Source organism: Ips typographus, linkage group LG11, assembly GCF_016097725.1.
Source record: "Ips typographus isolate SLU linkage group LG11, UJ_Ityp_2.0, whole genome shotgun sequence".
NCBI classification, from domain to species: domain Eukaryota; kingdom Metazoa; phylum Arthropoda; class Insecta; order Coleoptera; family Curculionidae; genus Ips; species Ips typographus.
In genome coordinates, this window is record NC_138432.1 from 10611195 (window position 1) to 10639080 (window position 27886).

At 37.5% G+C, this 27886-nt stretch overlaps 8 protein-coding genes, 1 long non-coding RNA gene and 1 pseudogene across 16 annotated transcripts; 6 read left to right on the top strand and 4 right to left on the bottom strand.

The window, feature by feature from the left end:
* Positions 1-6025, top strand: vap (RAS p21 protein activator vap). The gene is made up of 18 exons (XM_081990067.1): positions 1-183; positions 450-660; positions 1567-1692; positions 1745-1898; positions 1953-2091; positions 2145-2261; positions 2314-2525; positions 2584-2718; positions 2767-2934; positions 2989-3159; positions 3216-3394; positions 3450-3556; positions 3608-3842; positions 3890-4040; positions 4097-4213; positions 4288-4445; positions 4505-4643; positions 4693-6025. Exons 2-18 carry the CDS (start codon positions 482-484, stop codon positions 4969-4971), a joined length of 2766 nt encoding a protein of 921 aa, XP_081846193.1. The 5' UTR covers positions 1-183; positions 450-481; the 3' UTR covers positions 4972-6025.
* Positions 6026-6613: 588 nt separating this feature from the next.
* Positions 6614-9347, bottom strand: CCT2 (chaperonin containing TCP1 subunit 2). Its single transcript, XM_081990079.1, has 9 exons — positions 9191-9347; positions 8713-8842; positions 8273-8574; positions 8068-8220; positions 7836-8015; positions 7436-7784; positions 7180-7381; positions 7012-7103; positions 6614-6957 (listed from the first exon to the last, which is right to left on the bottom strand). Exons 1-9 carry the CDS (start codon positions 9191-9193, stop codon positions 6764-6766), a joined length of 1605 nt encoding a protein of 534 aa, XP_081846205.1. The 5' UTR covers positions 9194-9347; the 3' UTR covers positions 6614-6763.
* A 246-nt stretch (positions 9348-9593) lies between these two features.
* On the top strand, positions 9594-10408 carry Sod1 (Superoxide dismutase 1). Its single transcript, XM_081990103.1, has 2 exons — positions 9594-9810; positions 9864-10408. Exons 1-2 carry the CDS (start codon positions 9748-9750, stop codon positions 10260-10262), a joined length of 462 nt encoding a protein of 153 aa, XP_081846229.1. The 5' UTR covers positions 9594-9747; the 3' UTR covers positions 10263-10408.
* Caf1-105 (chromatin assembly factor 1, p105 subunit) lies at positions 10131-13090 on the bottom strand. 2 transcript variants are annotated; one of them, XM_081990074.1, is made up of 7 exons: positions 12836-13085; positions 12591-12777; positions 12346-12539; positions 12129-12252; positions 11883-12075; positions 11187-11827; positions 10131-11094 (listed from the first exon to the last, which is right to left on the bottom strand). In XM_081990074.1, exons 1-7 carry the CDS (start codon positions 12956-12958, stop codon positions 10535-10537), a joined length of 2022 nt encoding a protein of 673 aa, XP_081846200.1. In that variant the 5' UTR covers positions 12959-13085; the 3' UTR covers positions 10131-10534. The 2 variants fall into 2 exon arrangements, with proteins under 2 accessions (XP_081846200.1, XP_081846199.1); XM_081990073.1 differs by having other exon boundaries at positions 12346-12777; positions 12836-13090.
* A 1835-nt stretch (positions 13091-14925) lies between these two features.
* Positions 14926-15553, top strand: LOC145735951 (uncharacterized). 2 transcript variants are annotated; one of them, XR_014179813.1, is made up of 3 exons: positions 14926-15202; positions 15257-15358; positions 15414-15553. It is a non-coding gene; the product is annotated as an uncharacterized LOC145735951 (long non-coding RNA). The 2 variants fall into 2 exon arrangements; XR_014179812.1 differs by having other exon boundaries at positions 14926-15358.
* Positions 15554-15823: 270 nt separating this feature from the next.
* LOC145736115 (cytochrome P450 4C1-like) lies at positions 15824-16869 on the top strand (annotated as a pseudogene). Its single transcript, XR_014179833.1, has 5 exons — positions 15824-15829; positions 15894-15960; positions 16036-16070; positions 16124-16524; positions 16577-16869. The product of XR_014179833.1 is annotated as a cytochrome P450 4C1-like (transcript).
* LOC145735944 (MOB kinase activator-like 2) lies at positions 16728-20660 on the bottom strand. Of its 5 annotated transcripts, none has more exons than XR_014179811.1 (8): positions 19601-19748; positions 18816-18982; positions 18668-18764; positions 18492-18616; positions 18226-18440; positions 17976-18175; positions 17672-17695; positions 16728-17565 (listed from the first exon to the last, which is right to left on the bottom strand). XR_014179811.1 is itself a non-coding variant. In XM_081990096.1 (8 exons), the coding sequence occupies exons 1-7, from the start codon at positions 19693-19695 to the stop codon at positions 17676-17678; spliced, it is 819 nt and encodes a 272-aa protein (XP_081846222.1). In that variant the 5' UTR covers positions 19696-19750; the 3' UTR covers positions 16728-17565; positions 17672-17675. The 5 variants fall into 5 exon arrangements, 3 of the variants coding, with proteins under 3 accessions (XP_081846222.1, XP_081846223.1, XP_081846221.1); XM_081990096.1 differs by having other exon boundaries at positions 18076-18175; positions 19601-19750; XR_014179810.1 differs by having other exon boundaries at positions 16728-17695; positions 19601-19747.
* Positions 20661-20820: 160 nt separating this feature from the next.
* Cep97 (centrosomal protein 97kDa) lies at positions 20821-24791 on the top strand. Its single transcript, XM_081990068.1, has 16 exons — positions 20821-20992; positions 21046-21200; positions 21256-21414; positions 21579-21680; positions 21741-21937; positions 22011-22094; positions 22145-22344; positions 22398-22469; positions 22521-22715; positions 22768-23041; positions 23130-23243; positions 23298-23456; positions 23512-23731; positions 23786-23920; positions 23979-24179; positions 24235-24791. Exons 1-16 carry the CDS (start codon positions 20989-20991, stop codon positions 24313-24315), a joined length of 2352 nt encoding a protein of 783 aa, XP_081846194.1. The 5' UTR covers positions 20821-20988; the 3' UTR covers positions 24316-24791.
* Positions 24792-24965: 174 nt separating this feature from the next.
* On the top strand, positions 24966-25456 carry COX7AL (Cytochrome c oxidase subunit 7A-like). The gene is made up of 2 exons (XM_081990101.1): positions 24966-25125; positions 25181-25456. Exons 1-2 carry the CDS (start codon positions 25099-25101, stop codon positions 25403-25405), a joined length of 252 nt encoding a protein of 83 aa, XP_081846227.1. The 5' UTR covers positions 24966-25098; the 3' UTR covers positions 25406-25456.
* Positions 25457-25539: 83 nt separating this feature from the next.
* ND-42 (NADH dehydrogenase (ubiquinone) subunit ND-42) lies at positions 25540-27882 on the bottom strand. The gene is made up of 9 exons (XM_081990089.1): positions 27755-27882; positions 27475-27700; positions 26694-26944; positions 26510-26640; positions 26250-26460; positions 26032-26196; positions 25859-25973; positions 25697-25806; positions 25540-25637 (listed from the first exon to the last, which is right to left on the bottom strand). Exons 2-9 carry the CDS (start codon positions 27679-27681, stop codon positions 25628-25630), a joined length of 1200 nt encoding a protein of 399 aa, XP_081846215.1. The 5' UTR covers positions 27682-27700; positions 27755-27882; the 3' UTR covers positions 25540-25627.
* Between the last annotated feature and the right edge of the window lie 4 nt (positions 27883-27886).

A 27886-nucleotide genomic window follows, 5' to 3' on the forward strand; every position in this document is an offset into this window, starting at 1 on the left:
CAGCAGAAAGGAAGTGATTTGTTGAACGTCAATAAACAAAAATCTTTTGTATTTAAATAATAAATAATTCAATTTTACGGTCTAAAAAGGAAGTAAAAAAAGTTCAAAGTCTCCCCGGGGGTCACTTATAGCGTCGGAAACCGGAAATGTTAATTGCAAGTGCCAAAACCCAGATCGTATAAGGTAAATAGTAAATCCTCTTATGATTTATCAGCTGGGGCCATCTTGTTTATTTTTCTTTCAAATTGATAATGGTTTTATTGGTTGTTTGCTTTTAAACCCAGGTTTAAAATGAATCAGCCCTACTAAACCCACTTTTATTTGTTTGTTTTATCTTCGCGAGGAGTTATCGGTTCCTGGAAGCGTTTGGTCATTGACTTCCAGGGAACTGAAAGTGGTAGTCAAAGACCCTTGCATTTTAATTCTACTCTCTTTTGGAACAACTTTAGATTTTTGGAACTCTCCGGTCACTTGAAGAGCGATGGCGGACTTGAGACAAAAAGAGAAACAACTGGGGTCTCCCAGCACTGGCAGTGATGATGGTAATGAACCTAATGAGCCCGCTGGTGGTCAGGCCAAGGAACCTGAAGACCTAGATTTGGGGGATTCTGCTCATTACGCTCCTGCTGAAACTTTATGGTATCATGGAAGACTTGACAGGTAAGTTGTATTTAGTTATTGCCTTTAATAGAACTATTTTAAGTTTAGTATAATGTTTAAAAGAAAAAAGTGCAATTAAAATTAATTTTCAGTGGACATGGCATTAACAGCCTTTTTAATGGATGATAACGAATGCAAAATCGTTTATTATATGAGTCCCATTAATGCATGATTTTTCAATTGTTTTACTTTAATGCATGATTTTATCATAGGCAACCAAATATGCTCTTAGTATAGTTTCATCCTTTTTTATTTGTATTAAACAGAGAGAAATAGACGCACATTGTCATCTACATAAGATGACATCCATCAATCAGCCTATGATTTCGATTTGCGGTGTTGCCTATACAACTGACAATTAGTTTTTTTCAAGCTTCTTTCAAACAAAAACAGGATAATAGTTGGTCAATATATGGTTCTGTTAACTTACATAAATCAATTTTGCTCCATGGAACCTCAAATGAAATGCCACCTTTGTGTTTCAAACTATTTCTACTGGAATTAAGACGAAGGGTGCTGTGTAACGTCATTTGACAGTTGACCACACTGTTTTTTTCTTTTTGCAAATAACAATGGTTGTCATGTGACCCATTGGGGCCGCATTTGATTTCAGGCTTCATAGAGCCTGCATACCGAGTGTGACGTCAGAATGACGTAATTTGACAGTTGCTCAAGTTATGGTTTTGCCAAATTACGTCATCGTGACGTCACATTTGGTCTGCTCACTCCATGAAGCCTAAAAACGAATGTCAAAAAAGAACAAAAATAGTAATAATACTCCTTTTAGATAAACATTTTGTATTTTCTTTTTCCTCTCGATTATACTAGAATATTAAGAAACCTTAAACTGAACTGAACAAATAAAAACAAAATGTTTAAAATTTAAAACACACCTTTATTTACTAGGTATCAAGCAGAAGAACGGTTGTGGAACTGTAATAAACTAGGATCGTATCTAGTCAGAGAAAGCGACCGAAAACCGGGTTCCTACGTTTTATCCTACTTAGGCCGAACCGGCATGAATCACTTTCGGTAAAGTTTTTTTTTAATTACAAAGTTTCTGGTTAAATGGGGATGTTTTTAGAATAACTGCAGTTTGTGGTGATTTTTATATCGGAGGTCGACAATTTGTATCACTCAACGATTTGGTAGGGTATTACACCGAGTGTAGTGATTTGCTCAAACGAGAAAGACTGGTACTGCCGGTACCTCCACCGGAACCCGTAAACGATAAAAAGGTTTTCTAGAATAAAAATGTTAACGTGTTTTTGTTAAGTGTGAGTTTTTTGTAGAGGGTTGTGGCAATTCTGCCTTACACAAAAATGCCCGACACTGACGAGCTCACTTTCAAGAAGGGCGATATTTTTTTTGTTCATAACGATATGGATAACGGGTGGTTGTGGGTTACCGCCCACCGAACTGGAGAACAGGGTATTTAATCGTATTTTTTCTCAATTCAGTTTTTATGCATTAAAACATTGTAGGAATGATATTCCGCGAACTGGTAGAAGACTTGGATGACAGTATAGATCCAAACACAGTATTTCCTTGGTTTCACCCTAATTGTACTAAAAACGAGGCCGTTGATTTATTAGTTAAGGGTGGGTAATTTCAGTGGTTGTCAAACAGTATAATTTGAAGGGTAAATTTTAGCGGGTCCTGGAAGTTTTTTAGTACGACCCAGTGACAATTCTCCTGGTGATTATTCTTTGTTTTTCCACATCAACAATCAGATACAACGATTCAGGATTGAGAAAAAAGGTGTCAGATATTTGATGGGGGGGAGGATATTTGAATGTCTGGACGCCGTAATTAATCGCTACAGGAAGGAGCAGATTGTTGAGGGTTATACTTTGCAACATCCGGTTAGAATTCATTTTTAAAACCTATTTTGAGTGTTAGTAATTGTTGTAATCTGAGTAGCTTGTGGTGGATGGTAGCAAGCAATTGGATTGGGTACCTGAGAACCAAAAGGCCAAATCGGAAGCTGAGAAAATTTACGCCACTCTAAGGGAGTGCAGAGACCAAGCTGGATTGAAAAAAATGCGAGGCATTAAGGTAAAGCTTCAAGTTTGAAAGTTATTTATTCCTCAAATGGTTTTTTAGCATCAAGGATATTTACACCGCAAATCGGATAAAGGTGCCAAAAAATGGAAGTTGCTGTACTTTGTCCTATTAGTGGACGGTACCGATACCCATTTGTGTTTCTACGATAACCCTAAGCGCACCAAGCCGAAGGGTTTGATTGATTTGTCCTGCGCTTATTTATACCAGGTTTATTTCCTCCCTTAACACTTCAAGCCCAAAATCAAACGATTTAAAATTTAGGTGCACGACAGTCTGTGGGAACGTTCCAATTGCCTGCAAATTGTCGAGCGTGCGCTGCCTTGTTTGGCCACGTCCACCCATTTGGCCGCCCGTTCTCCTGAAGAGTGTCAAGAGTGGGCGAACGCTTTGAAGCCTTTGTGCGTGCCACAATTAAGCAGAGCCACTGCCAAAGTCTGTTCTTTGCCTCACACTTAACACTTGATTGTAATAATCTATTATTGTGATAGGTTCCGAGATTACGAGAGCTTCGTTCTCTCACCTTGCACATTCTGGACGCTCACAGACTGCCGTACAAACTGGTACCGCTACCTTATGTTACTGTACAGTTTAACGCCCAAGTGAGGATAGCTAGAACGAGAGCGAAAAGCACTCCCGATCCTGTATGGGACGAGGAGTTTGTTTTTGAGTAAGTTTTCAGGCACAAACCCACAGAGACGCTTAAAAATAAAATCTCTGTATAGTGACGTTCCTTGTGATGTTATGTCCTTTTCGCTTACGGTATACAACAAAGGCAAACGTGGAAAAGATACCGAAGTCGCAGAGCTCCATGTGGATTTGTCTGCTTTAGGTTAGGTTTGGATTCAACAGAACGTAAACAAAATTATAAATGGGGGTGTAGGTAACGGTGAGGAGCGGGAAGAGTGGTACGCTCTATCAGGCCTAACGCCGATGGGTGAGTGGGGTTCGTTGAGACTGCGCACCAGGTACCTTCACGACTTGGTCATGCCGGCTGAAGAGTACAGTCCCTTACAACAATTATTGCTGGAACCAGGTCTGGCTTCAGTGAAAACGTTGGCGGAACTGTGTCACGCTGATCGGGCCCCATTGGCCACCGCTTTACTTCGGGTGTTCAGGTAAATTGCTGACTCTTGTCTTTAATTTGATTTTAATGATAAACCAGAGCGGAGGGGCGCGAAACCGAACTGCTCAAGGAGTTAAACAGCGCCGAGATTGCCAGAGAAACTGAAACGAGTACTTTGTTCAGGGCTGCGTCGTTGTCCACGACTTTGATGGATTTATATATGAAGGCAGAGTGTGGAGGGTTTTTGCAGGTTTGCCTATTCTGTCTTTTAAAATTTCGGTAAGTCTTACCAGTTATAATTTTTAGGCGGCGGTTTTGGAAATTGTGCTCAGGTTGTTAGAGAGTAAGCAATCTGCTGAGCTTAACCCAGCTAAAATGGATTCTTTAGACGATGCGTGTAACAATGCGGAGTTTTTACTGCAGGTAGTTTCTTATTATTTAACACCTAAAATGTCCTATTTTGGTGTTTGTAAACGTAAATACTCCCGTAATTGTAGGTGCTGGATCAAGTAACTTTGAGCATTTTTACATCACCGGACGCCTGTCCAAGACCAGTTCGGTACATTTGCGGTTGTTTGCAAAAAGCTGCCGTGGCCAAATGGCCGGACGAACGACACGTCCGGACTCGGGTAGTATCGGGCTTTGTTTTTCTACGGTATTCCATATGTCCCTTTCATAAATATTTTCGGTTTTGTCACTCTTTTTTATTTGTAGGTTACTATGCCCCGCCTTACTCAACCCAAGACAGTTTGGATTGGTTAGCGAACAACCCAGTCCATCAGCCACCCGCAGTTTAGTTATGGTGGCCAAATGCCTGCAGAACTTGGCTAACTTAGTAGAATTTGGAGGAAAAGTACGTTTACTTGCAGGTTTTTAACAAGTTTTTAAATTGAACCTTACAGGAACCATACATGGAGGTGGTAAACCCTTTCATTCTAAAAAACAAGGAGAGAATGGTAGTATTTTTGGATCAATTATCAGCGGTTGGTGATCCTGGCGAGCCTCGAATCACCTCCAAACCAGACACAGCCAAAGAACTGGCTACTTTGCACCATATTTGCGTGGCACACTTAACCGAATTACAGGCGGTTGCTAAGGTCAATCAATCAATAAAAACTCTAGTGACGGTCACGGAAATGCTAGCCAAACACAAGCAAAAGTATTTGGAGATGATTAGATAGTCATTAATAGGCCAAAGCAAGCTCGAATTGGCTATGAGAAAGTTCGAAACGATGGATATCGATCAATGCGAGTTTTCTTAAGGTCCTCACAGTTGTGCCATCGATTTAAACTTAAAACGAAAGAACCTACATTGATCGATTGAACTTATATTAAGGCGGACTTCAATTCAATACATGTAGGCAAAAAAGTCTCAGGAACTAGTCAAGTAGTGATTTCGTGCATGGGGTGACTTTTTTGTACCCAAAATTTTTAGAACGCTTTTTTGAGAATGTTTTTTAGCGTTGGTAGACCTTGCTCTTTTTTTACGGGTTATTTGAAACAAGATGAAGCTGAATTAGCTTTTTTAATAAAAGATAGAGGTCTACCAAACAAATCAACAATGCATATTATATCTGTTTTACTGTAATCTAGTTCCAGGACAATTTAAATCAAACCGCTCTCTTTCTGTAATACGCATTATAAAGTAGCGCATAGTAGAACGGTATGTAATTATTTATTATAATTTTTCACAATGAACGAGAAGACTGTATATTCGCATTCTAAGTCAGTAACTTAACGTTAGAGTTTAACGAAACTACGCATCTGAGGTGGAGATTAAAAACCATTTGGCACCTAAACTGGTTTAAGGCAATTTATCAAACTTTGATAAACTGGAGCTTAAACTATCATAACATTCCAAAATTCGCATACTTGTCTCATTAAATCAGTATTTTTATAAAAAAGACTTTAAACTATCACTCTTCACCTCAGGCGTAACAAGAGCGAAACTTACTAGATTACGAATTCTAAGTTTGCTATACAAACTGTTAAAGAATCACAATTTTGGGCTGATGGAGGTCTCGATCACCATTACATTTGTTCAATATAATATTATCACTTTATTTAAGCGAAAACGTACGTTTGTAATCCATATACCTATACATATTTAAATTAAACGCATATACATATTTCAGTATATTTTATACTACTACTACTGTTTTTTTTATTATTGTTAGGATATTGATTTTATACCCTTTCAAATGTGATTAGCTAAATAATAAAAGTTAGATTTTACTCTATCAGTTTTATTGTTTCTCCTGAGTTACTTTAAACAAATTAATAAAAATGAGAAGTACTTCAGTAATTTAATAATAAAAATTAATCTTCTGAAATCACAAAAAGAGTAGGCCTCTCCTGGACAGCCTAGGATTTATCCTAGTGAATTTCCTGTAAATTTGAAAAGGAGAGTGTTTGATGCCGGTTCTCACATATGGACTACAGACAATAGCAATTACCCGCAAATTTGCCAATAAACTGCAAACCACCCAACGAGCAATGGAAAGGGCTATGATAGAAATCGCTTTAAGGGATATAATCCGCAATGAGGCAATTCGTACAAGACCTAAAGTGACAGATGTTCTAAGGCTTGTGGCACAACTGAAATGAAGATATAGCTTGCGTTCATTAATTAACCGTTACCGTAAAAATAAAAGTCGCAATACAGTTGTTTTACTCTCGTGTTTCCTGAAAACCCCTGGAACTTTCTTCAGCTGTCTAAAGGCTACCCAGGCACCGTAAAGTGGACCTTCAACCACTATAAATAACGAAGGTGGCGCTCGAGGCAATAAAACCAAGGAAAAGCGCTACAATAATTTAATAAAAGGCGGTTCGAGATTGTTATTTATTTAGAAAAGAAAAATGCGTTAATACAAAAACACGAACAGAGCAGAGACTGGTGCAAAAATAGAATACAAATTATCGTCTCGCAGATTATTATACGTTTGCCGACGTTAAACTAGACAAAATTAGAACTTAGCAGTGCCCCCTATCCTCAACTCGCTGTCTCGGAGCCGCTTTGATGATACTGTCTACCCTGACAATCATTTCTGCAGCCTCTGTTGCCGAAATTAAAACTTGCCGTTTCACCGCAAATGATTCGGTAATCCCCAATTGTAGCATGTCGCCAATCTCTCCTTTATCCATGTTCAAACCCATTGTGGATTGACCTAATACCATAGAAATTTCTATAACTAATTAGATGCAAGGTTGGTAACTTTTACCTTTATTGTGGGCCGCCCTGAGTTCTGTTACCAATTGGGCGGAGTCGTAACCAGCGTTATCGGCTATTATGGTTGGTAATTGCAGGAGAGCACTATACAAAACAGATTTGATAATTAAATCTGACACAAGCTACTAAGCACAGTCAGGCCAGAAAAATCTTTACGAACCGTGCATAAGCTTCCATGGCAACAGCCTCTTTGCCAGGAGTATTCAAAGCGGCGTTGCTAACGGCAACAGCCATCAGAGTTTCACTGCATCCTCCTCCATAAACAACGCGGCTTTCTTTAACAGTGGCGGCTAGGACACACAAAGCATCGTGCAAAGATCGATCGGCCTCTTCGATAATTTGATGGGTTGCCCCTCGTATAACTGAAATTAGCTGTGCAGAAATCCACTGGTTTGTAAAAATTGCTGATAAACTACCTATAGAACACGCCTCCCCCAATGCCACGCCACTGAAACGCAACAAAGTGTCCTCGCCGATCATAATCCGCTCGATCAAGTCGCAAGTGCCAAGCCTCACTGACTGAGGTGTGTCGAAAGTGGAGGCAATTTCACCTCCGGTGACCAAAGCCAACCTTTCGATACCGTCAAAGTCGGCGTGTTCAATTGCCATAACCCCAGCGTCAGCAAACAACTGCTCCGGGTAGTTATAAATCAATTGACGATTTATAAAAACGTTACAGTTGTGATTTAGGATTTTAGCAACTTTGTCTTTCATTTTTTCCTTCTCTGCGGATTCTAATTCCGCAATTTTTGCCAGAGAATCCACCTAAAAACCGTCAGAGGTAACTTAACCTCACTCAAACTCTCCCAAACCAACCTTGATAGTGGAGCCAAACACTTTAATTTTGTCTGTATCCATTGGCGTATTAGCAATCAGAATTTTGGCGTTTTCCACTCTTTTAGGTTGATGCACCCCAGGTTTTTTATCCAGAAGAAAACCGTCTTCAAGGAAGGACTCTTCCAAAGTTCCTCCAGTTTTTTTGATGATTTGAATTGACTTAAATGCACAATAATGTTGATTCGGGCTTAAACCAAAAACTCTAACATACTTGCAGATTACCAGTTCCTTTCAGTCTTAACACGGCATCCACTGCCAATTTGGCAAAATGCTCTTTATGTTGTGACAAGATTTTTGAACTTAAAGTAGTTCTGGCGATGTTTAACAGGTCTTCACGGAATTTATCCAAATTAGCACTGTTATCCTACATAGAAAGTGTGAATAAACGGCAACAAACCTAATCCAAACCAAAATACCTGTGAGGCATCAGTAAGAGCCTTGCGGGCAATATCGGACGCTTTACGCCACCCCCCTATAATAGTTTGAGGGTGAAGTTTCAGATCGACGAGTTTTTCCGCTTCTTTCAACAATTCGGACGCTAAAACCGTGACAGAAGTGGTGCCGTCACCCACTTCGTCGTCCTGCACTTTGGACATATCCACTAAGACTTTGGCGGCAGGATTATCCACCCCCACAGCTTTTAAGATGGTGGCGCCATCATTTGTTACTTCTACTGAACCAGCATTTCGACCGCTGGACACCAAAATTTTGTCCATTCCTACATAATTTCATTTTTTGTTTATAAGAAAGTAAATGTTTGGAGTCATTTGAATTTTTTGGCCATCCTTGAGTGAATGTCATATAACTTCTTAGATGACAATAGACGTGTTTAACTGAGCTAATTAACCATTTTTACCTTTAGGCCCTAATGTGCTTTTAACCAAATCACCAATAGCAATGGCACCCACAAAACTGCTCAACCTAGCAATTTCAGCTTTCTCTTCCTCAGCATTTTCTTTCAAAATTCGAACGGGATTTAAGGAAACCTTGAAATAATCAAAAACATCAAATACAATCTAAATGAAGTCCAAAAAAGTGTCTTTTTTAAGAGATATTTGGCAGCACCTGACTTGCTCATTCAACCCTTTAATAAAGGGATCTTGCAACTTAATTAACCACATAAAGTGGTAGGAACCAAAAATGGCAGGGTTTGAGTTCGCTTATGACTTGATTTGGATTTTAAATTTCTTGAAAAATGATATTTTGAGTGCACGTGCCACCGGTTTAAGGAGTGTGTGACACACCTGACTACTAAAACCCCAAAATCGAACTGAAAAGGCTGTTTTTTGGGGGGTGTTTTTGTAAATATGCAAAGCAGGAGAAAGAATACTTACCATTTTTGTGAAGAATTCGATTTGCGCTTTGTTTTAAATGCAGTTTTCGAGATTTTTTTATCCAATTTGACTTAGTCAAAATAACCCACACAACGCAAAGCAAACAGTCACTGTACAAAGTGAAGTTAGGCAGGCATTTAGAATCTCTTCTTTTTGATTGATAATGCTGTTGTCAAATTTACGTTTTCCCTGGATTTCATTAAATAAAAAAAAACATTTTTCCAGAATAATAAAGATTCAAACATTCTTTCTGTACGTATGCTAAAACGAGTATTCTTTTGTAAAAATAAACTACTCAAACAACACACGTATGACATTTTTTTGGATTAGTAATTATTACTGATGTGGCAACATGCACTTTCCAGTTACTACTATCAGCTGTCAGTGTCACATAAATGTCATAATTACCGGTGTGCACACAACACCACTGCACACAAATCAGAAATTATACAATTATAATTTTTCCAGAGTCATTGTGACCTTCACCCTTTTATCTATTCATTTCCCTATTAAACTCCGATCGGTAAGCATCTTCCGTGGTCTGTAATCAATACAAAATGGTTAAAGCGGTAGCAGTTTTGAAAAGTGAAACCGTCAACGGAACCGTATACTTCTCCCAGGTAAGTCTCCCCGCATTTAGGAATATTTAGGGAATTAATCGATTGAAAAACAGGAAGGCGAGGGTGCCGTACAAGTGAATGGACAATTGACCGGTCTTAAACAAGGTCTGCACGGGTTCCACATCCACGAATTTGGCGACAACACCAACGGATGCATTTCAGCTGGACCCCACTTTAATCCCGATAAAAAAGAACATGGAGGCCCTACGGACGCGGAGCGTCACGTTGGGGACTTGGGCAATGTGGAGGCCAACGCCGAAGGAATAGCCAAAATCAACATTCATGACAAACAAATTTCATTAACAGGACCCAACAGTATCTTGGGTCGTACTGTAGTTGTACACGCCGATCCTGATGATTTGGGTAAAGGTGGACATGAGTTGAGCAAAACGACTGGTAACGCCGGAGGTCGTTTGGCATGCGCTGTTATCGGCCTGGCGCAACCCAACTAATTTTAAGATTTAGCACTATAGGTCTCTTGTAGGTAGTTCAGGCTTTAAAAGCCATTTTCATTCCAATTTCAAAGGTGTTTTTTTTTTGCATTTAATCCCCAAAGACCTATTTGTTGTTTTGTTTGGTTAATAAACTGGTAGAGTAAGTCAGTATTTTTACTTTAAAAATGAAAGTCATCAAGGCACACTTTGAAGGGTGTTATCTCCCAAACACTTATATGAATCTATTAACTTTATAATACCAAAATAAATATGTACACTTGAAGCATCTTTTACAGTTTTTTGGGTTTAAGTCCTGGACTAGACAAGGTGATGAAGGGCACCCGCCTTGGCGTTTTTGGAGTTTGACTTTCCTTTACTTCACTAGTATTTTTTAAATTTTCAGTGGTTTTTGACTCTTGTTTAGGATCTGGAGACTCATCCAGTTGCAAGCAAAACTCTTCATTGGTATCCTCATCAATGGCAGGTTGGACTTTGTTTTCGGCTTTTTGCAGAAAACTCAACAACGCATTCTTGGGCTTTTCCACACTTTTGACCACATTCGGTGTAATTTTACTTTCCCCGCGGGGTTTTCTCCTCACTTCAATCGGTTTAACTTCCGTGGTTTGGGCGGGTTTTCTTTTTACGGCAATTGGTTGGGCGTTAATTTGTGACGCTGCCCGCTCAGGTTTTTTACTGAAGAATTCTTTGATACACTGAGAGGCGGCTGCGTAATCTTGCTGCTCTTCTGGACCCAATTCTTCCTCTGAATCTGACGTAGTTTGATGACTTGTGCTTGGTTTCGATTCTAGTAGCGTCGGTTTGATTCTTTTAGGTTCCCGTTGATTGAACTCTGAAACAAATCAAAAAGGCGGCTAGAAAGATTAATGGAAAGCTTCAGGAGAAGGTTTTAAGGTCGTTTTTGGACGAAAAAATGCTACAAACCTTTGTTAATTAACGTACAACCCTTTGGAACGTCACTTGCAGGCTTCGAATTGCTATCATCTAACTTAACTGGAGAATCCAATATTACAACCACTTCCATTTTCTTCTCATCACTCTTTTTGCTCTCTGTAACAATATTTTCAAGTTTTGGTTTCTTTTTCGGGGTATTTAAAGCCCACTGCTCGAGAAAACTTGGCCGCTTTTTCACTTTTACCGTTTCCTCTTTCTTATTCTGGTCATTGACAGCTACATTTTCGTCTTTTTCTAACTCTTCACAACCTAAGCTAATGTTTAAAACATTTTCTTGAATTTCTTCCAGGTCAAACGTTTCCCCCAGTTCATTCTCGTCAAAAGTGATCAGACTGCAATAACCATCAGTGGATGACGCAATTAATAATAAACCATCCGGAGACCATGCTAAGTCTGTTAATCTGGTGTAGTGAATATCTTGAAATCTCGCTATAGGTAAACGTTGTTGAGTATCGTATATAATAATGTCGTGATCGGTGCCTACAGCAAAAACTATGCGGTAAGGCAGTTTAATCATTGGTTCTGGACCTTCATCCCTTAATTTGTATAAGACTGGACAACAACGGACTACTGTACTGCTCTGTCTAGGTATGGGTAAAATCATTGCTGGACTAAAAGCATAATTCATAAAATATAACAGTTAAGGCTGCAGTTCACCAATATTACGAGCTAAAATTGTCTAAAGTGAACACTAAAGTGGCATTGAGTGGTTCTTTACAGCCCTCAGTCTCTAAAAATCCGGATGGGACTAGCAACAAAGAACCATCAGGGGTAAATTGGAGTCTTCTGAAAAATGACTTAAAAGTGTCATCATGGAAGTATTTCACTTCTTTATCTTTCAAAAAGTGTCCTTCTGGAACTAGCACCCCCAAATTACAATTTAGGGACAACAATTAGGCTCTGTGCAACTACCTGAAGTGATTTTTCCTCTCTGGATGCGTGATTTAATGTGTTTGCCATTTTTATCAAAAATCCTACACACCCGGTCAGTACTTATAGTAGCCAAATAATGATTTTTTGGATCCCAAGCCACCCCCTTAAAAAAATCACTTAGTTTAAACACCATTTCATCAACTTCAGTAGTTATTTAAGTAAAATTTTACTGTTTAAATTTTCTCAGCTAACCAACCTGAACAAAACCTTTATGATCTGACAATATATGATCAACTTTCCCATTACCAATATCCCATAAAATAGCAGTATTATCCACACTCCCTGACAGTATTTTAGACTCATCAATGGACCAACAGATGTCATACACATCCTCTTTATGACCTCTTAACACTTTGTAAACAATCCAGATTTCTTTGTCACCATTATCACCTGCAACACAGTCTGAATAGGTGAACTCTCTAATAATTGAGCTCCAATTACCTTCCAGTAAGGGTATATTATCAGTCTTTAATTGCCAAACTATGATATTAGCATCATCGTCACCTGAGGCCAAGTATTTGCCGGAACCAGACCACCTCACACAATTTACAGATCTCTGGTGCCTGGTCAAGTCTGATACCAGTTCCTGGTCTACGGCACCGTTTGCGTTTATACTCATTTGCCATATCTTGAATGTGTTTATTTCTTTTAATGGGGTTTAAAATTTAATAATTTAAATAACTTACCAGTACATGACAGTCGCTACCGCCGGAGGCTAACCTATAAAACTGACTATTTTTTGGATAAATATCCACAGAAAACACTGGTTCACGGTTGTGCCACGAAATCTCCGGAATAGTACACTTCATAATTTTAATTTATTAACGTTAACAATTGAATGAGATTCTTTAATAACAAACCGGTGTGAGTGTGTGTGGAATGTTTTGGAGTCGTACTCGTTTGCGTTTGGCGCCAATATTAGTGTCACTGTCAGTTGTCTTTGTCACATGTGACATTTTTAATAATAATAATAGGTTTAATTTAATTTAACAACATGTTTAGTGCCTTGCTTAACGATAATTATAAATAATTACGAGATTAGTGCCGTAACATCCACGGTAAAGCGTTATTTTAATCGTAAAAAACTGTAAAAACATTTACAAACCAGTGTTGCCAGTTGCAACAAAGACAGTTATGGGCAGGGTTGCCAGGTTTTCGGCTATCGTCACCGCCAAACTTTGGACAAAAAAGCGCCAATTTTCTACACTTGTCTATTTTAAATTTTTAGAGGGATAAAACGAAATTTATGAAAGAAAATTAACAAAAGCAGTTCTTTATGCACAGCCACACATTTATTGCACATCATAATGTCGTACTAATTTACAATTCTGACAGCCTACTTACAAAATCGCAGCACTGAGTTTTAAAAGTACCTATCTAAACCTTAAAACGGACTTCGATTTTCAACTTGAAACGTATCGCACGTCTGTTTCGTGGGCGCCATTTTTGTCGCTAAGAAACCACGTTTCTTGAAACGGTGTTCAGAGAAATTTGGAGTTGACGACCGAATTCCGCAGCCGGTCGAGTGGAAATGTGGGGCCTCTAAGTGGAAACGTGGATTCCTAAAGGTCTACGGGGAATTGTCTTGTGCGGTGCACTTCCAGGAGGCGGAAAGGGTGAAAACCTAGGTCAAGACCACGTGGATGTGACAGTGACGGTTATAGTTTCCACGAGGAATGACTATATTTTTCACTCGGATCGTGCCTTTAAGGCGATTTTTAGTCCTATTTATGCAAGCGGGAGAGATGAGAGTTTCTCAGACGCACGCAAGTGCCTCTTCCGCGGATCTTTCGTAATCGTGAATCGCGTAATCGCGTTATTTAATCTGGCTGAACGTCTCACTGACGAGTGGCCATCGTAACCACAACACACACACAAACCTTAAAACAAAAAATAAATACCTACACTAAAAATCACTAACAAAAAATTTGTCGGTAAACAAATCGGAAAGTTAAAATTCAGTTATTGATATACACGGGGTATAATATTTTATGAATGCTCCCATGCTCGATATTTGAAGTTTTGACTGTAACTAGGTACTATATTTCTACTATAATCTGTCACAGTCACAACAAAAATTTAGCTAGTAATGGTTAAAGACAACAAGAAAACCAGTGAAGCTCTACATACCTTTGGCCCACGGTTCCATGCACCAACTTTTACTACATTTTCGGACTTTTTCAACTTTTGGCGACATTTTTATTACGCACAAACAAAAACACGATTTAAAATCAAATATGAAGTATGAATTAATGTATGAATATTATGTCTAAATATCATAGAAAACAAAAGATAGAGCACATTTTCAAGCTTTCTAAAAATATCTCCACATGAGTTGATTGATAACACCGTTTGGCCGATCTCGAACTAAGTGACAGCTACTGTCATTTTGACAGCTGGAATGGATTCCCCGTCCCCAAATTAGTCGAAAATGAGTATCATCAACCCTAGTGAAATCGGACTGGTTTTGACGTTATTAGCTGTCAAAGTGACAGATTAACAATAATTCATCTCAAGCGTTTTTTATCAAAACAAAACGAGTAAAGGGTGGTTTTTGACTAATTTTGGGGCGCCCAATCCATTGGTGAAATCACTTTTTTGATATCTCCACAAACAACCCGAAAATTGCCAGTGTCTCGAATTGAGTGACAATTACTGTCATTTTGACAGCTGGAATGGATTCCCCGTCCCCAAATTAGTCGAAAATGAGTACCATTAAGTTTAGTGAAATCGGACTGGTTTTGACGTTATTAGCTGTCAAAGTGACCGGAACAAAACGAGTGAAGTTTGTTCTCCTCGCGCCCGGATACAAAATTAAAAATAAGCGAGCGTCTTGGAAAACGGAGGCGTGGCCAGAATGCGATGATGGACGGAAGGACACGATGGTTTCCGGATTCCCAAGGTTGCCTGGCGCGCGCGCTGAAAGTGTGTGTAGCGTGTCATTAAACTAAGCCGATTTCATCCAGACTTATCGTTTCATAGGTTATTCAACAGCAATATTTGTTGATATTTTTCTGCTAAATTACAATTTAGTCCCGATATAAGTGTACTCAGTAGGTACTGAGTTGATTGGTACTGTTGTCTTCATAATTTTCTGTAAATTTTAGATTTCCTGCAAATCCAGAAATTGGAACTATGGATCTATATACAAAATCATAATTCCACCTTTTTCAGTGATTATCAATGTTTTCCACCCAGCTGATTTAGAGGTACTTATACCAACAGGAAAACTTTCATGAAAATCAAGTAAAAATATAATTCTAGATCATACTGTCTCAAAGAAAGCATATGAAATAAGCCGATTGTACCAGTACCTTGAAGGATGGTTAAGTAAAGGATTACTACTGGCTCTAAATGGCAGTTTAGACGAAAATTACTAACCCAAGCTTTCCACTTTAACATTTTACAAAAGTTTATGGGAGTTTCTTGTAAAGAAAATCAATGAAATCAACTTGACTGGTCAAACTGAAAAAGGAATTAGCATTTCGCACTTAATAACCCACTTGACCTTGCAGGTTGTCGATTTTATAATGCATATAACAGGGCAGTTTGTTCACTTAATGTATTGTAGAAACCTCCTTGGGAATTAGCAACATTGAAGAAGAAACCCTTAAAACTTACAGGGAAAACATATACAAAATGGGGGATTTCTTAGTGGACAGATAAAGGAAACCATGGAGGTTAATCAACTTTATCTACCACTTCACTGAAGCATCAAAAAAAGAACAAGTCACAATAAAACAGCCACATGAATTTACATATCGCATTATTAAAGAAAGGGCGAAAGCCCTAAAAGAGGAGAAAGCTGAAAGTGTAATGGCCACCACATATTCTGGACAAAAAAATTTCAAGAATGTTGGATTTGCTTTTGTATGAAATTATGAAGGGATAAGGGAGGAAGTGGACACTTTCATGTTTGAGGTAAAACCTAATCCCGTCAAAAGTACAATAATACGATTTGAGAGTTTTTTTAGGGTCATGACACTACGTCAGCAACTTTGGTATTCCTGCTCCACAATCTGGCCTCAAATCCTGGAACTGGTTAGAGAGGAACTGAAAAGCATAGGCCCAACTCCCTCCTTTCCCACCCTTCAGGATCTACCATACACTGAACGTGTGATCAAAGAATCTCTCAGACTGTATCCTAGCGTGCCATTTATATCCTGAATAGCCAGCGAGGACTTTAAAACCCACACTGGATATACAATCCCTAAAGGGACAGAGATGTATTTGCACATTTTTGACTTGCATCGCAACCCTGAGATTTATGCTGACCCTTTGAGGTTTGATCCTGATCGATTTTTACCAGAAAATATCAAGAATAGACACCCTTTTGCTTACTTACCTTTCAGTGCAGGACCTAGAAATTGCATAGGTACTCCTTTATCAAAGTTTTTGATTATATTTTACCAAAATCATGGTTTTAGGTCAGAAGTTCGCCATGTTGGAGTTAAAGGCTATTGCACAAATTTAAAATGACGACTGACACAACCCAAATCAATCTTCAGGTCGATTTGAGTTTAAGGGCGGAAGGAGACATAAAAATCAACTTTCTAGCATTACAGTAATAAAAAAGTAAACATTTGACGATTTATTTAAATCATATCCTTCAACAAATGCTATACAATCTAATAGCGTTTACTGTAATATTCTCCTAAATGTAACAAACTAAAATTTTACAAATAAGTATAGAATAATAGAATATTTACATCCAGCGTAACTAGAGTTTTCTTTTTTCTTCAGAGGAACAAACTGTACATAATATAGTATAGATTTTAGAATAAACTCGAAATGTCTTGACGGGATCACAATAATCGTTTAGGAGGGAGGCTCTAAAATGAGGAGTTCAGTGTGTAAAATGATTTTTTTTGTGAAACTATCATCATTGCAGAAATGTACTAATTAACAACATTTGTTACTTACTATTCTTACTGTTTTCCTGACTGTGAAAACACACCTCACCCTTATATTTCAAACTTTTGGAGTTTTTTTGGACTAAAACAATGCGTTTAAATTTTGGGCCGTGACAAAGCTAGATTTGAATTTAACCGCTAGAGTGTTACAATTAACAGTGAAACTATCATTTAACAACAAACTACGGGTTGCGTCCAAACTATTCGAGAGCTATTTTCAGTTAGAACAGTTGTTTGGTGTCGCAAATCAGTCCGGGGTGTAAGAAACTTAAGTACAACCTTAGGAACAACCCAAATTGGCTACTAGAAAACACCGAGATAGTTAGATTTACCTTATATCGACAACAATATAATAACACAGACTCGACGATATTTTAGTTAAAAAAAAACAACGTTGAAAAGGTCAAAAAATAGTCGTAAGTATAATATAATAAAATAAATAATGTTGCACTAGAAAAATAATTCAGTCACTATCGTGTCTTTTACAATCACATCCGCTCTATCTACAAAGAAACATTAATTAAACTGTGTATGTGTGTGTGTTTTGGGTTTGTCACTTATAGTTTTAGAGGTGTTTAAATTAAAACTCCTTCTTCTTAATTTACATACCTAGCTAAGACTTATTGTCACCACCTAAAAAAATGAAGAAGAAAAGGTTAAAAGTATTCTGTTCACAGGTTTATGGATGACTAATATTTGTCAAGATAAACCTTAAAGTAAATTTGCACTAATTTGATAAAATATGTTAAGCAAATAAGCTAGGGGTTATCAAATGTTTAAACTTCCATCAAAATTCTCCAAAATTAAAAAATTCCACAGAACATGCACAAACCTCACTCACTTGACACAACTGACTAGATTAAAAAAAACTAAACAAATCTACCACACTACGGAAAAAAAGTTCAAGACTTACATGTACCGAAAAAGCAAATCAATTTCAGCCACTGAACAAATCCAATTGGTGCACAACATCAGCCACTACGTCAAGACCTAAGACTATCAAAACAACTTACAAGTATCATCATTGGACTGGGTTCTACTTTCGTCTACCGCGTCCTTTTTATCGTTATTATTCGCCGCTTCGGTACTATCCTGGTTCAAACCCAACGCCACCTAAACATCACCAACATTACATTTGACCAACACAACCAAAAAAAAATCACCTCCAAGTCTTCTAGAATATCAGTTTCTTTGGGATCGATCAGCGAAAAACGATGGTGCAAAGCCATTAAATGGACAAAGGTTTGGTTTAAGTGGGAGTGCAGCCCCAACAGTACCACTTCCTTAAAATGGGCCGCGTACAAATGTGCTATAACATGGTACAACAGTCGTACTATTTTCCTTACTATCGATTCGAAAGACACGGGGAATTCGTTTGCTACAAAATAATAAATAAAACCATAAAGTTTGAGCGTAGTACAAAACTAACCATATTTGGTAGGAAAAATATTCTCATCACTTATAGTTTTCTGTATAAACGTCATGACGTAGTCAATATATTGAGGAGCGGCCACTTTAGTTTTTTTACCCTTCTCGTCAAACCACAAGTACGTTCTGAAATTACACATACAACCCCAAAAAAATTCAAACTAAAGTAACAACTACCTTTGTCCAGGTCCTGTCATGTCCGGACAACTACTGGCTGTACAAAACTCGCTAACTGACCCGTAAACTAAATTCACGTGATCAAATAGGGCCATCGCTGTAAGATTTTGATGAGCAACCCCTTATCAATGGTTTTTTAAACACTCACTGTGTGACGCTAGCCATTCATTGTAGTCCAAACCAGCCGGTAGGTCTACTAAAAGCCTCATGTCCATTTCAGGTAATTTACGTTCCAAAACTGTACTTTCCAGGTACAATTTGGAATCACTTGATGAGGCTGAGTCAGTACCTTCTTTCTCTTTACGTCGTGTTTTTCTGTAAACCAAATTGAAAGTTTTTTCAGATGTTACTACTGCATAAGTCCTCATTTAACTGTCCCAAGTAGTATTTGATATGTTGTTTAGCAGTTTAAAGTTATGTTATTAGGGATAACTTAAAAATGAATTTCAAAGTCCCAAGTCAGCTGTTATGCTTTTGAAAACTTTGTTCATGAGTCCAGTTTTATCTTGATTCCAAAAATGTCTTTTAGAGGAGTGGGAAACCTTCAAGAACCATCCTATTGTTACTCATGAATTGAAAAGACACATAAAGTACAATATAATAAAGGGTCTATCCAAGGTTTTTGAGACAATACCTTTACAGTGATAAAATTATAAATTTCTGACAATTACCTAATCTGATTCTATACTACCAAATTTCAGGTTGCTGATCACTTTAAACTCATTTTAAATTAGCTTTTAGAGTATTCTCTAGAAAGAAAATATACATTGGTATTAATAGCATATACTCAGTAATTTTCAATTTTCTGATTAATATCATGAACACCAGTAGTAAATCAAGTAACAATTTATTCCAAAAGTGTGATAAGACACAATTTAATCTCTCTAATGGATCATAAATGGATAACTTGAGATAGACCTCAAAAACTTGTACCTGCAAAAACAGTTAGTCAAAGAACACTCATCAAAAACCAACACTTTGGAATTATCAATTTTTGATTTGTTTGAAACCACCTTAGTGAGCCACATTGCTGTAACAACCAACCTTCAGGTTGGCTCTATACTAGCTAAACTGGAATGATCAAGATTGAAGTTAATTAAAGGCCAAAGGAGAAGCCACATTAAATTAACTAACTAGCTTGTGTTTTGTTATTGGATTTTGTACTGGGTGTGTGGGTAATGGCCAAGATTTTCCAATAGACCTGGAGCAATTTGGGCACCAATTTGCCTCTAAGAATAGCTTTTCCTCTCTTTATTGGCCTGGCCAATTCCAGTAAACCTTGAACTTTGTTGTTTTGAAGCAAAAAAACTAATTGTTTCAGCCATTTTCTCTTATAAGAAGGTTATGTAATTGAGCCTACTTTTGTCTTTAATGCTTAGTCAGTCAATTTTTTGTTAGGGTTTCACCAAGGTTAAGGGCCTGTAGTTGATATATCTACTAGGCAACCTGGCAAATTGACTTACTTAAAAAAAAATTTGCTATATCCATATAGACAGGATTATTGTGCCTATAAACATAATGAGTGTAAACAGCATTGTTTCCAGGCTGTTATAAAAACAACAATACTATCTAAAAACAGTAAAACTCCACTTACCCTATGAACCAATCCATGGTATCACGGAGATAATCTGGTATGCGATCCAGCTTGGTGGTTTTACTGAAAACGACTCAACTGAAACGAAACAAAGCAGAAAAACCAGAAAATCTACGATTTTCAAAGGGAATTAGCTATTCAACGCTGCGTTTTTAATTGTTTCAAACTGGCATGACCATAATCAATTGCCCTCAAGGACTCGGAGAAGGCCGAAAACTGCGTATCGATGCACGGAAATCACGGGGAACGTTACGACAATTGATCGCCTAACTAGTTCGCTTCTGATTAACGTGAATTTTTGATGAAATTTACCCGAAAAACCAATAAAATCAAAGGGAAATCACCACTTTTACAACTTTTTATCTTCGACTTTGGCTGCTACAAGCTTGTCACTGTCAAGTTATGTTGACAGATTGGACAGATATCAGATGTGACATATATGTTTGTCTCTCTCAGTTACGTTAAGTGTATGGGAAAAAAAGAAAACGCCAATATATTTGCAGTCTAGGTACGCAACCTACAATACACAGAATTAAGTCAGTGATTTTGGCTTATGTATGAAACCATTGACAGGAAATTGACAAACAAAAAGTTATAGGCTAATTATAGGTCCTAATAATTTATAAACAATTTTATTAATCTATTGATTATTTTTAAATACTTCTAGTGTTTAGTCAGTTTAGTGATGAAGTTTTAATAATCCCTCCCAGTGAACGCCAGCTAAATTATGGGTAAATATCATCACTCTTTAATGACTTCTACTAGTGATAACTGTATTTTTTAGGTAAAACTGATGAAACTCTAGACTTGACCGGCAATAAACTGAAAAAACTCAAGCTAACCCTAACTCCAAGCGAGGCTCAAGTGACTGAACTAATACTGAATGATAATGAGCTGCAAAGACTGGACAACATTGACTCTTTCGTAAAATTGGAAAAAGTGAGTTGTTCCAAGTGCTTTCAAAACTCATTACCACATTTTGTGGACTTTTTAGCTGTCCGCTTGTCGTAACCAGTTATTGCGTATGCATGGTGTATGCCGCCTTCATAACTTGCACACTTTAGACTTGAGCAATAATGGTATTTTGATGATAGAAGGGTTGAAAGACCTGACTGGGTTGAAGTGGCTCTGTCTGTCTGGGAATAGCATCAAGGTTTAATTCTCATTTTAATTAATGTTAACTGGGTGAATCCAGGTAGGATTTGAGTCAATTCATGTTCATAGAGTTGGTTGTTAATTATTGGTTCACCTAGTACAACATTTATCCCATTGAGTTTATTAACAAACTTATAAACACTCTCTAATGCCTGATTTTAGACTATAGAACATTTAAATACTAACATCAATTTGGAACATTTGGATTTATCAGAAAACAGCATAACACACATTAGTGACTTGTCCTTCTTGAAGAACCTTAAGGTACTTTTTGACAAAGTTGTGAGTGTAAAATGATTACTAACCAGGGTGTGATATTTCCAGCATTTATTCTTACACAAAAACAAAATTAACCACCTGGGTCAATGTGACCGGTTTCTACCAATTTCCCTAACCACACTAACCTTAGCTAACAACAATATTGGAGACTTGAATGAGCTCTCCAGGCTTGGTCATTTGGTTAATCTCACCAAAATATCCATTGCAAATAATCCTTGTGTTAATATGACTGGTAACAACCTGTATCCTTTTTTTTATCTCAAGTGTTTTTAATTGTTTTGCATGATGTTAATGACCTTGACTAATGTGGTGTAGGGGCTTTGATTACAGGCCTTTTGTTATCAATTGGTGCCTTAACGTTAATGTGATTGATGATTATGTGGTTGATGCCATTGAGAGGTATTTCCCAGCCTCTTGACATTCCTACATCAATAGAATTTTTTTATCAGTTTAAGGGCTGAATGGTTGTACTCTCAAGGTAGAGGTAGGCACTTTAGGATTGGAGATCAAAAAGAGCTGGTTCAGTATTTAGCTACTGTTTGTCCTTTAACTGGGGAAACTTTAGAAACCGAAGAGGACCGGAAGTTAAGATTGATATTAAGTAAAGCCCAACATCACCAGCAACAGTTGAGGGAACAATCCTCAAACTGTAAGTTATCCCACATCTCTCAAAACTATACAGACTAAAAAAGTTTAATATAGCATCACCTCAACCATCACCATCCACAAAGAAGAGGATGCAACACCAAAATAGAAATTCCCCACGCTTAAATTGTAAGAGAGATCAAATTTTACTCTGCCCATTGTTAATAATTTAATAAACAGCATCAAGGTTGAGCAACAAAACAAAGTCACCTGACCGAATGTCCGCTAGTTGTTACAACTCTTTTAGTGGTGGGGGTGACCTTGACAACTCATCAATTATGACTCAAAGTTTAGACGCCTCTATGTTGAGGCAAAGCATAGCAAAAAACATGACAGAGTCCTTTGGAAATTACTCCACCCCTGAAAAACTACGTGGTACTTATCTTTCTAATTACCTACAAGCAAAAGTCATAATAAAAAATTGTAGAACCGGAACCAATTAATAGTCCGCTGCAAGCAGTAACTAAAATGGTACCAGTACCAGAAAGTTTGATGAGCCCTGATTACAGACCGCCGCCCTTAATCGAGAGACTCGGTAAAGCAAACACAGGCACCCCTACTAAAAGTAGGCAAGTAGAGGCTGTAAGATCACCCAAATCTAGTAGGGTAGGGTCGCCCTTTGTTAAGTCACAGATAAACGAGCGGAAAGGAGGGACGCCCTCCCCTAATAGACAACGAAGGGTTGTGGACTCTAATTACAAGTAAGTGATTAACTTTAAATTGAAAATTTTGTTAGTATTTATTTTGATTATGTTATTTTTACTGAAAATTGTTGCTTGTATTAAAAAGGGATGCAAACAAAAAAACGTCAATCCTGAGAACCAAATCGCCCAGCACAGATGACGAAACTGAACCGTCCGATTCCAAATTGGAACGAATTCAGCTGAAAGCTGAAGAACGCAGGTACTTACAATTTAAACACCAAACCCCCCAAAGTTTCTGAAGTTTAAATTTAAGAATGCAACGTGATTTCGTAAACAGCAACAATGAAAAAGTCACTCAAGCTGCAGTTTGCATTCAGAAAATGTGGCGGGGCTATTACACGCGAAACAAAGACAAAGATGTACAGGAAATGTTCAGGATGTTGCAAAATCAACGAGCTAACAGCTATATTCAGTAAGAAAGTAATTTAACAGCCCTAACTAACTGATTGGCTAATTTGGTTTTAAAGAAAACTAGCCTGCGACATGGAAACCACTAAAGCAGCTCTGGAAAGTGAGCGGAAAATTCAAATGCTACAAACCGAAGCCATAAGCGCACTTTGGAAACGAATATCGTCGTTACAAGAAACTGGTGGTGCGTCTGGCAGTGTTAGCATGACCAACTTGTCACAAAACAATTCTGACGTGGTCAGGGAACTGGCTCAAACTTGTTCAGTTCTTCAGGAACAAGTATGTTGTTAATTTAAAGGTTTTTTTTTTTAAAAAATCGCGTTTTTATTGCAGATTCAACAGTTACAACATTCAATGCAGGATATTTTAAGAGTAATGTCCATGTTTAGTCAGGGAGCCGTTGTTAATTTGTCTGATCAGAATGGAATTGCTACTCAAACTGATATTATCGCAGTTCACACTCCACAGGTAATATCACTGGTTTGGAACTTGGTAAGTTTATCAAAAAAATACTTTTTATTTATAGGGTGATGGAGGAAAAACGTTTCCATTCCACAAGCAACAGCTCCAACAAACACGTCCATCCTCGCTACCTCTTCCTGTGGGTCAGAAGAAAAAAGACAGCTTGGACGTTACTGGAACTGTCAACAAAGAGCTGCACCAGTTTGCCGGATCTTTCGTAGATGGCGTTATTAAAACTGGCGTGTCACAAACTTCAGAGATACAGGTATTTTCTCTCTTTCATGACAATAAACTTTATCCACAATCAACCATCCAAACAGGATAACCAAACACTAAACAAGGAAGTAGGAACTGAGGATTCAATAAATGAAATTGAACCTGGTTCTGCTGACCAAACGTAGCCTTATAGTAAGTAAAAGGAAAAAGGTGTTAATTAAGTGTAAAGCTGCTCGAAGCCCTGTAATTGGGAAATGATATTATTATGTTGTCAATGTTGTGGTTTGGATGTGAGTGCTGCTCAAGCTTGGTTTTTATTTTATTTTTTTGAGCATTAAAAATTGAAATTGTTGGTACAAGCAGCAAGAAGGCACTGGAGATTTGTGTTCCATTTATTACACCAATACGCTTAACGCCTAGCCTTATTATTATTACAATATAATATTTTTTATACCTTCAGTATAAGTTGCACTTGACTACCGGATTCCAAATTCGGGGAATAATATACCCTCAAGGGTTCTAACTCATGACATTAAAAAGTCTCTCTTTTTATGTTTATACACGCTGTTGATACTGTTATTTATAATTTGTGTTGTTCTAGTCGGTTATATAGGTTGTAGTTGTGCTGAAGAAATAAATGTCACCTTATAATAACTTAAAATTCTGTCCCAAAATGTTTATTCTTTTAAACAATTCCTCTTTTTAACATTTTACTGGTTGGAAATATCGTAGATTTCCTGATGTCTCAATTGAGACGTTTTTGCAATTTTTACTTAAGGACCAATGATATTGTTTTGGTTAGCTCACCCTGTATACGCCGTAAACACTTTGACAGTCCTTTGTTACTATCCCATTCTTTGGTAATTCGTATTTGCCATTTACCTAATCTAAAATTAGCCATCCTGAACATTCAATCGATTAAAAATAGTTTAAAACAATTCATCTCTGGCACTACATACAGATTGATTATGGCGTGCAGAAGTGTCGTTTTAAAGGTAGGTGAACATAAACTCTTAATTTTCACTTATCTTTCACAAGATAATATTTTAGGGCTTCCAACCACTACGTAACTATGCGTCCCAAAGCAGGGAAGGCGCGATAAAATCGTTAGGGGTGCGAAAAGACCTATTTCAAACCAACAATGGAATTCCGGTACATTTAAAAGGGGGTCAGTTTGATTCAATTTTATATCGTGCTACCTTTTTCGGTAGCGTTTGTGGTGTAATTCTCAGTTTTTATACTGTTTATCAGTTGATGCATAAAGGAAAGAAGTAATCCAGAAACCCTCTAGCTAATTGTTAATCATTAAAATTTCAAGATTTTTAATTGTAGTTTTTTTTTATAATAGTTTAAGAAACAATCAATTTGGCTTGTGATGTAGGAAGAAATAAAATATATATAAAAAAAAAAACATTTTAAAAGTTTATTTTATATACAAATAAGTGTATTTTGGGATTTAAATTAAAATTACGTTGTGTTGCTTCAGCTTGAACCCAACTAAGACACGCTGAAATATACAAAACGCATTACTTTTTGTTTTTGAGCAATTAATATTTGGTGTTATACCTTCTTTCCCTTAGAGGCAAAGTATCTCTCTTAGGACCAAAAATTTTAAGCAACAAATTGCTATCCCCCAAATTGGCGTTGTAACCGTGTAAATATTTTTGACCAGGCGCCTGCAAAAAATAATAATTTCCCGACGATTCAATTTTTACCACAGAAACTGACCTCCTCCATCAGTTTATAGTATTTCTCCATGTCAGTTGCCCCCACCAATAATTCCGGACAGTCATACGCAGGAATGTTGGTATTCGCCATTATGTAATTCTTTCTATCTGCATACCTAAAATTTTCATTTAGTTTTTAACAAATTAAAGCACTGCCCAAGAATATAAAGTTACTTGTATCTCAGACAGGCCCAATCCTCTTCAAGCTCAATATGCCAATCTTTCATTTGAGGTTCTTGCAAGTCATACTTTGTGAAGTCAACGGCCTCAATATCCTCAACCACAATTTCCATGTCACCCTCCACACTCCAGTCATAGACCAACAACTCGGCATGTTCACTGTGTAATTTGCTTTTAAATAAATATGTCAAGATGGTTTTAGTGTAGCTTACGCCATTTCCTTTAAGTAATGCTGTTTGTAATGCTTTTCCATCACTTCCAAATACTGTGGCGTAAGCACCGGTGAGTTTTTCTCATAACTAATGTTGCGTTTGTTGATATTTTCCAACACTTTCGGAACTGGGACATCCAAATAAACAATCAGGTGAGGTCTCAACAAATCTTGCAGGGTGTTGTCCCTGTATTCGTAATACTTTCTGTAACCTTTTTTCAGAAATTAACTTCAAGCATCAGCAAGTTTAAATTTAAGTACCTTGCTTAGAAATAAACTTCTGGCTGTACATTGCTTCTATAAAAACGAAATCAGAGTAGACACATCGATCTAACACCACACCTTGACCAGTACTCAAAATGTGGGCCAAAGCATCAATATACTGAGAGTACCTGTTGATTTTTTTTATAAAAATGACATCTGGCTAGTATAGAGCTAAACTGACCTCAGAATGTACTGCCAAATTTGCATTCTGATGCTTTTTTTGTTGTTTGGTTGTCGCATAAAGTCGTTAACGTCAAAACTGCGACAGTCTGGCGGCAACATTGGATCAAGTTTACGCAAATCGTAGCCGTAACTGTTGATGTAGTACATGTCCAAGTTGGCTTCAGGCAAGTAAAGCATACCAAAAGACTCGGCTATTTCTTTAGCAAATTTTGATTTGCCTGCCGCTAATGGACCGTCAACGACAATAAGCTAAAAGGATTAATTTGTGTCAAATCCAAAAAGATTTTTGCAGGTTTTACAAAGCTAGATTATAATTCATGTTATACTGATAAACCCTTTAAGGCACTCTTAACTTGATCTTTACCATCGTAAGTTGGTATTAAATGTTTGACAGTTTAAGGTCCTATTAACCTCTAGATGCAAAAGAGCCTTCCATAACATTATTGGTCCTTATCATATACTGACAGACCTTTTTATCAATACCACAGTCTATATAATCAGTCCTGTCACTGGAGGCAAATCCTAAAATTTTACCTATCTTGACTGCACCACCCCTCTTGCCTTACAGGAGAAAAAAGGTTGTAATTATGTGTGACCCTGGTAAAAGGCTGATAGGGTGATTTTACGACCGCTCGCAAACAATAGTCGGCGTTTCCACCACATCAAAGGAGACTTATATTGCTACTGGTATTATATTCTTTATAAAGTGTTAATACCACTTTTTAAATACATATTTAAATTAAATCTAATAATTATTGAATTTTATTTCAAAATCTTACCTTGGTATTTTCATCAAATCTGTCCGTGGTCTTGTCAAAAAAGTAATTCAGTAAGGTGTAGGACTTTTCATTATAATTCCAGGGCTTAGGTTTGGCGGGCAAGTCATCCAGTTTACTTGTGATGGTACGAATCACTTGGAAATTGGTACTGGTTACCAGAAGTTTGCCCGACAATTTACCAAAACCGGCCCTTACCAGACTTGCCATGGCTACGCTATGCTTGACCCTACAATATAATTTTTTAGCTTTTTACATAACACCACAACACTACCAGCTGAACCTTCAAATTTTTGCTTAACCTCACTTTAAGTAACACTTGTTTGACAGTAGGTTAGCCAATAGCAGTGCCGCAATTTTCTGTAATGACGTATAACGCTTCCCATTGGTTTAAAATACTTATAAATTGACAGGG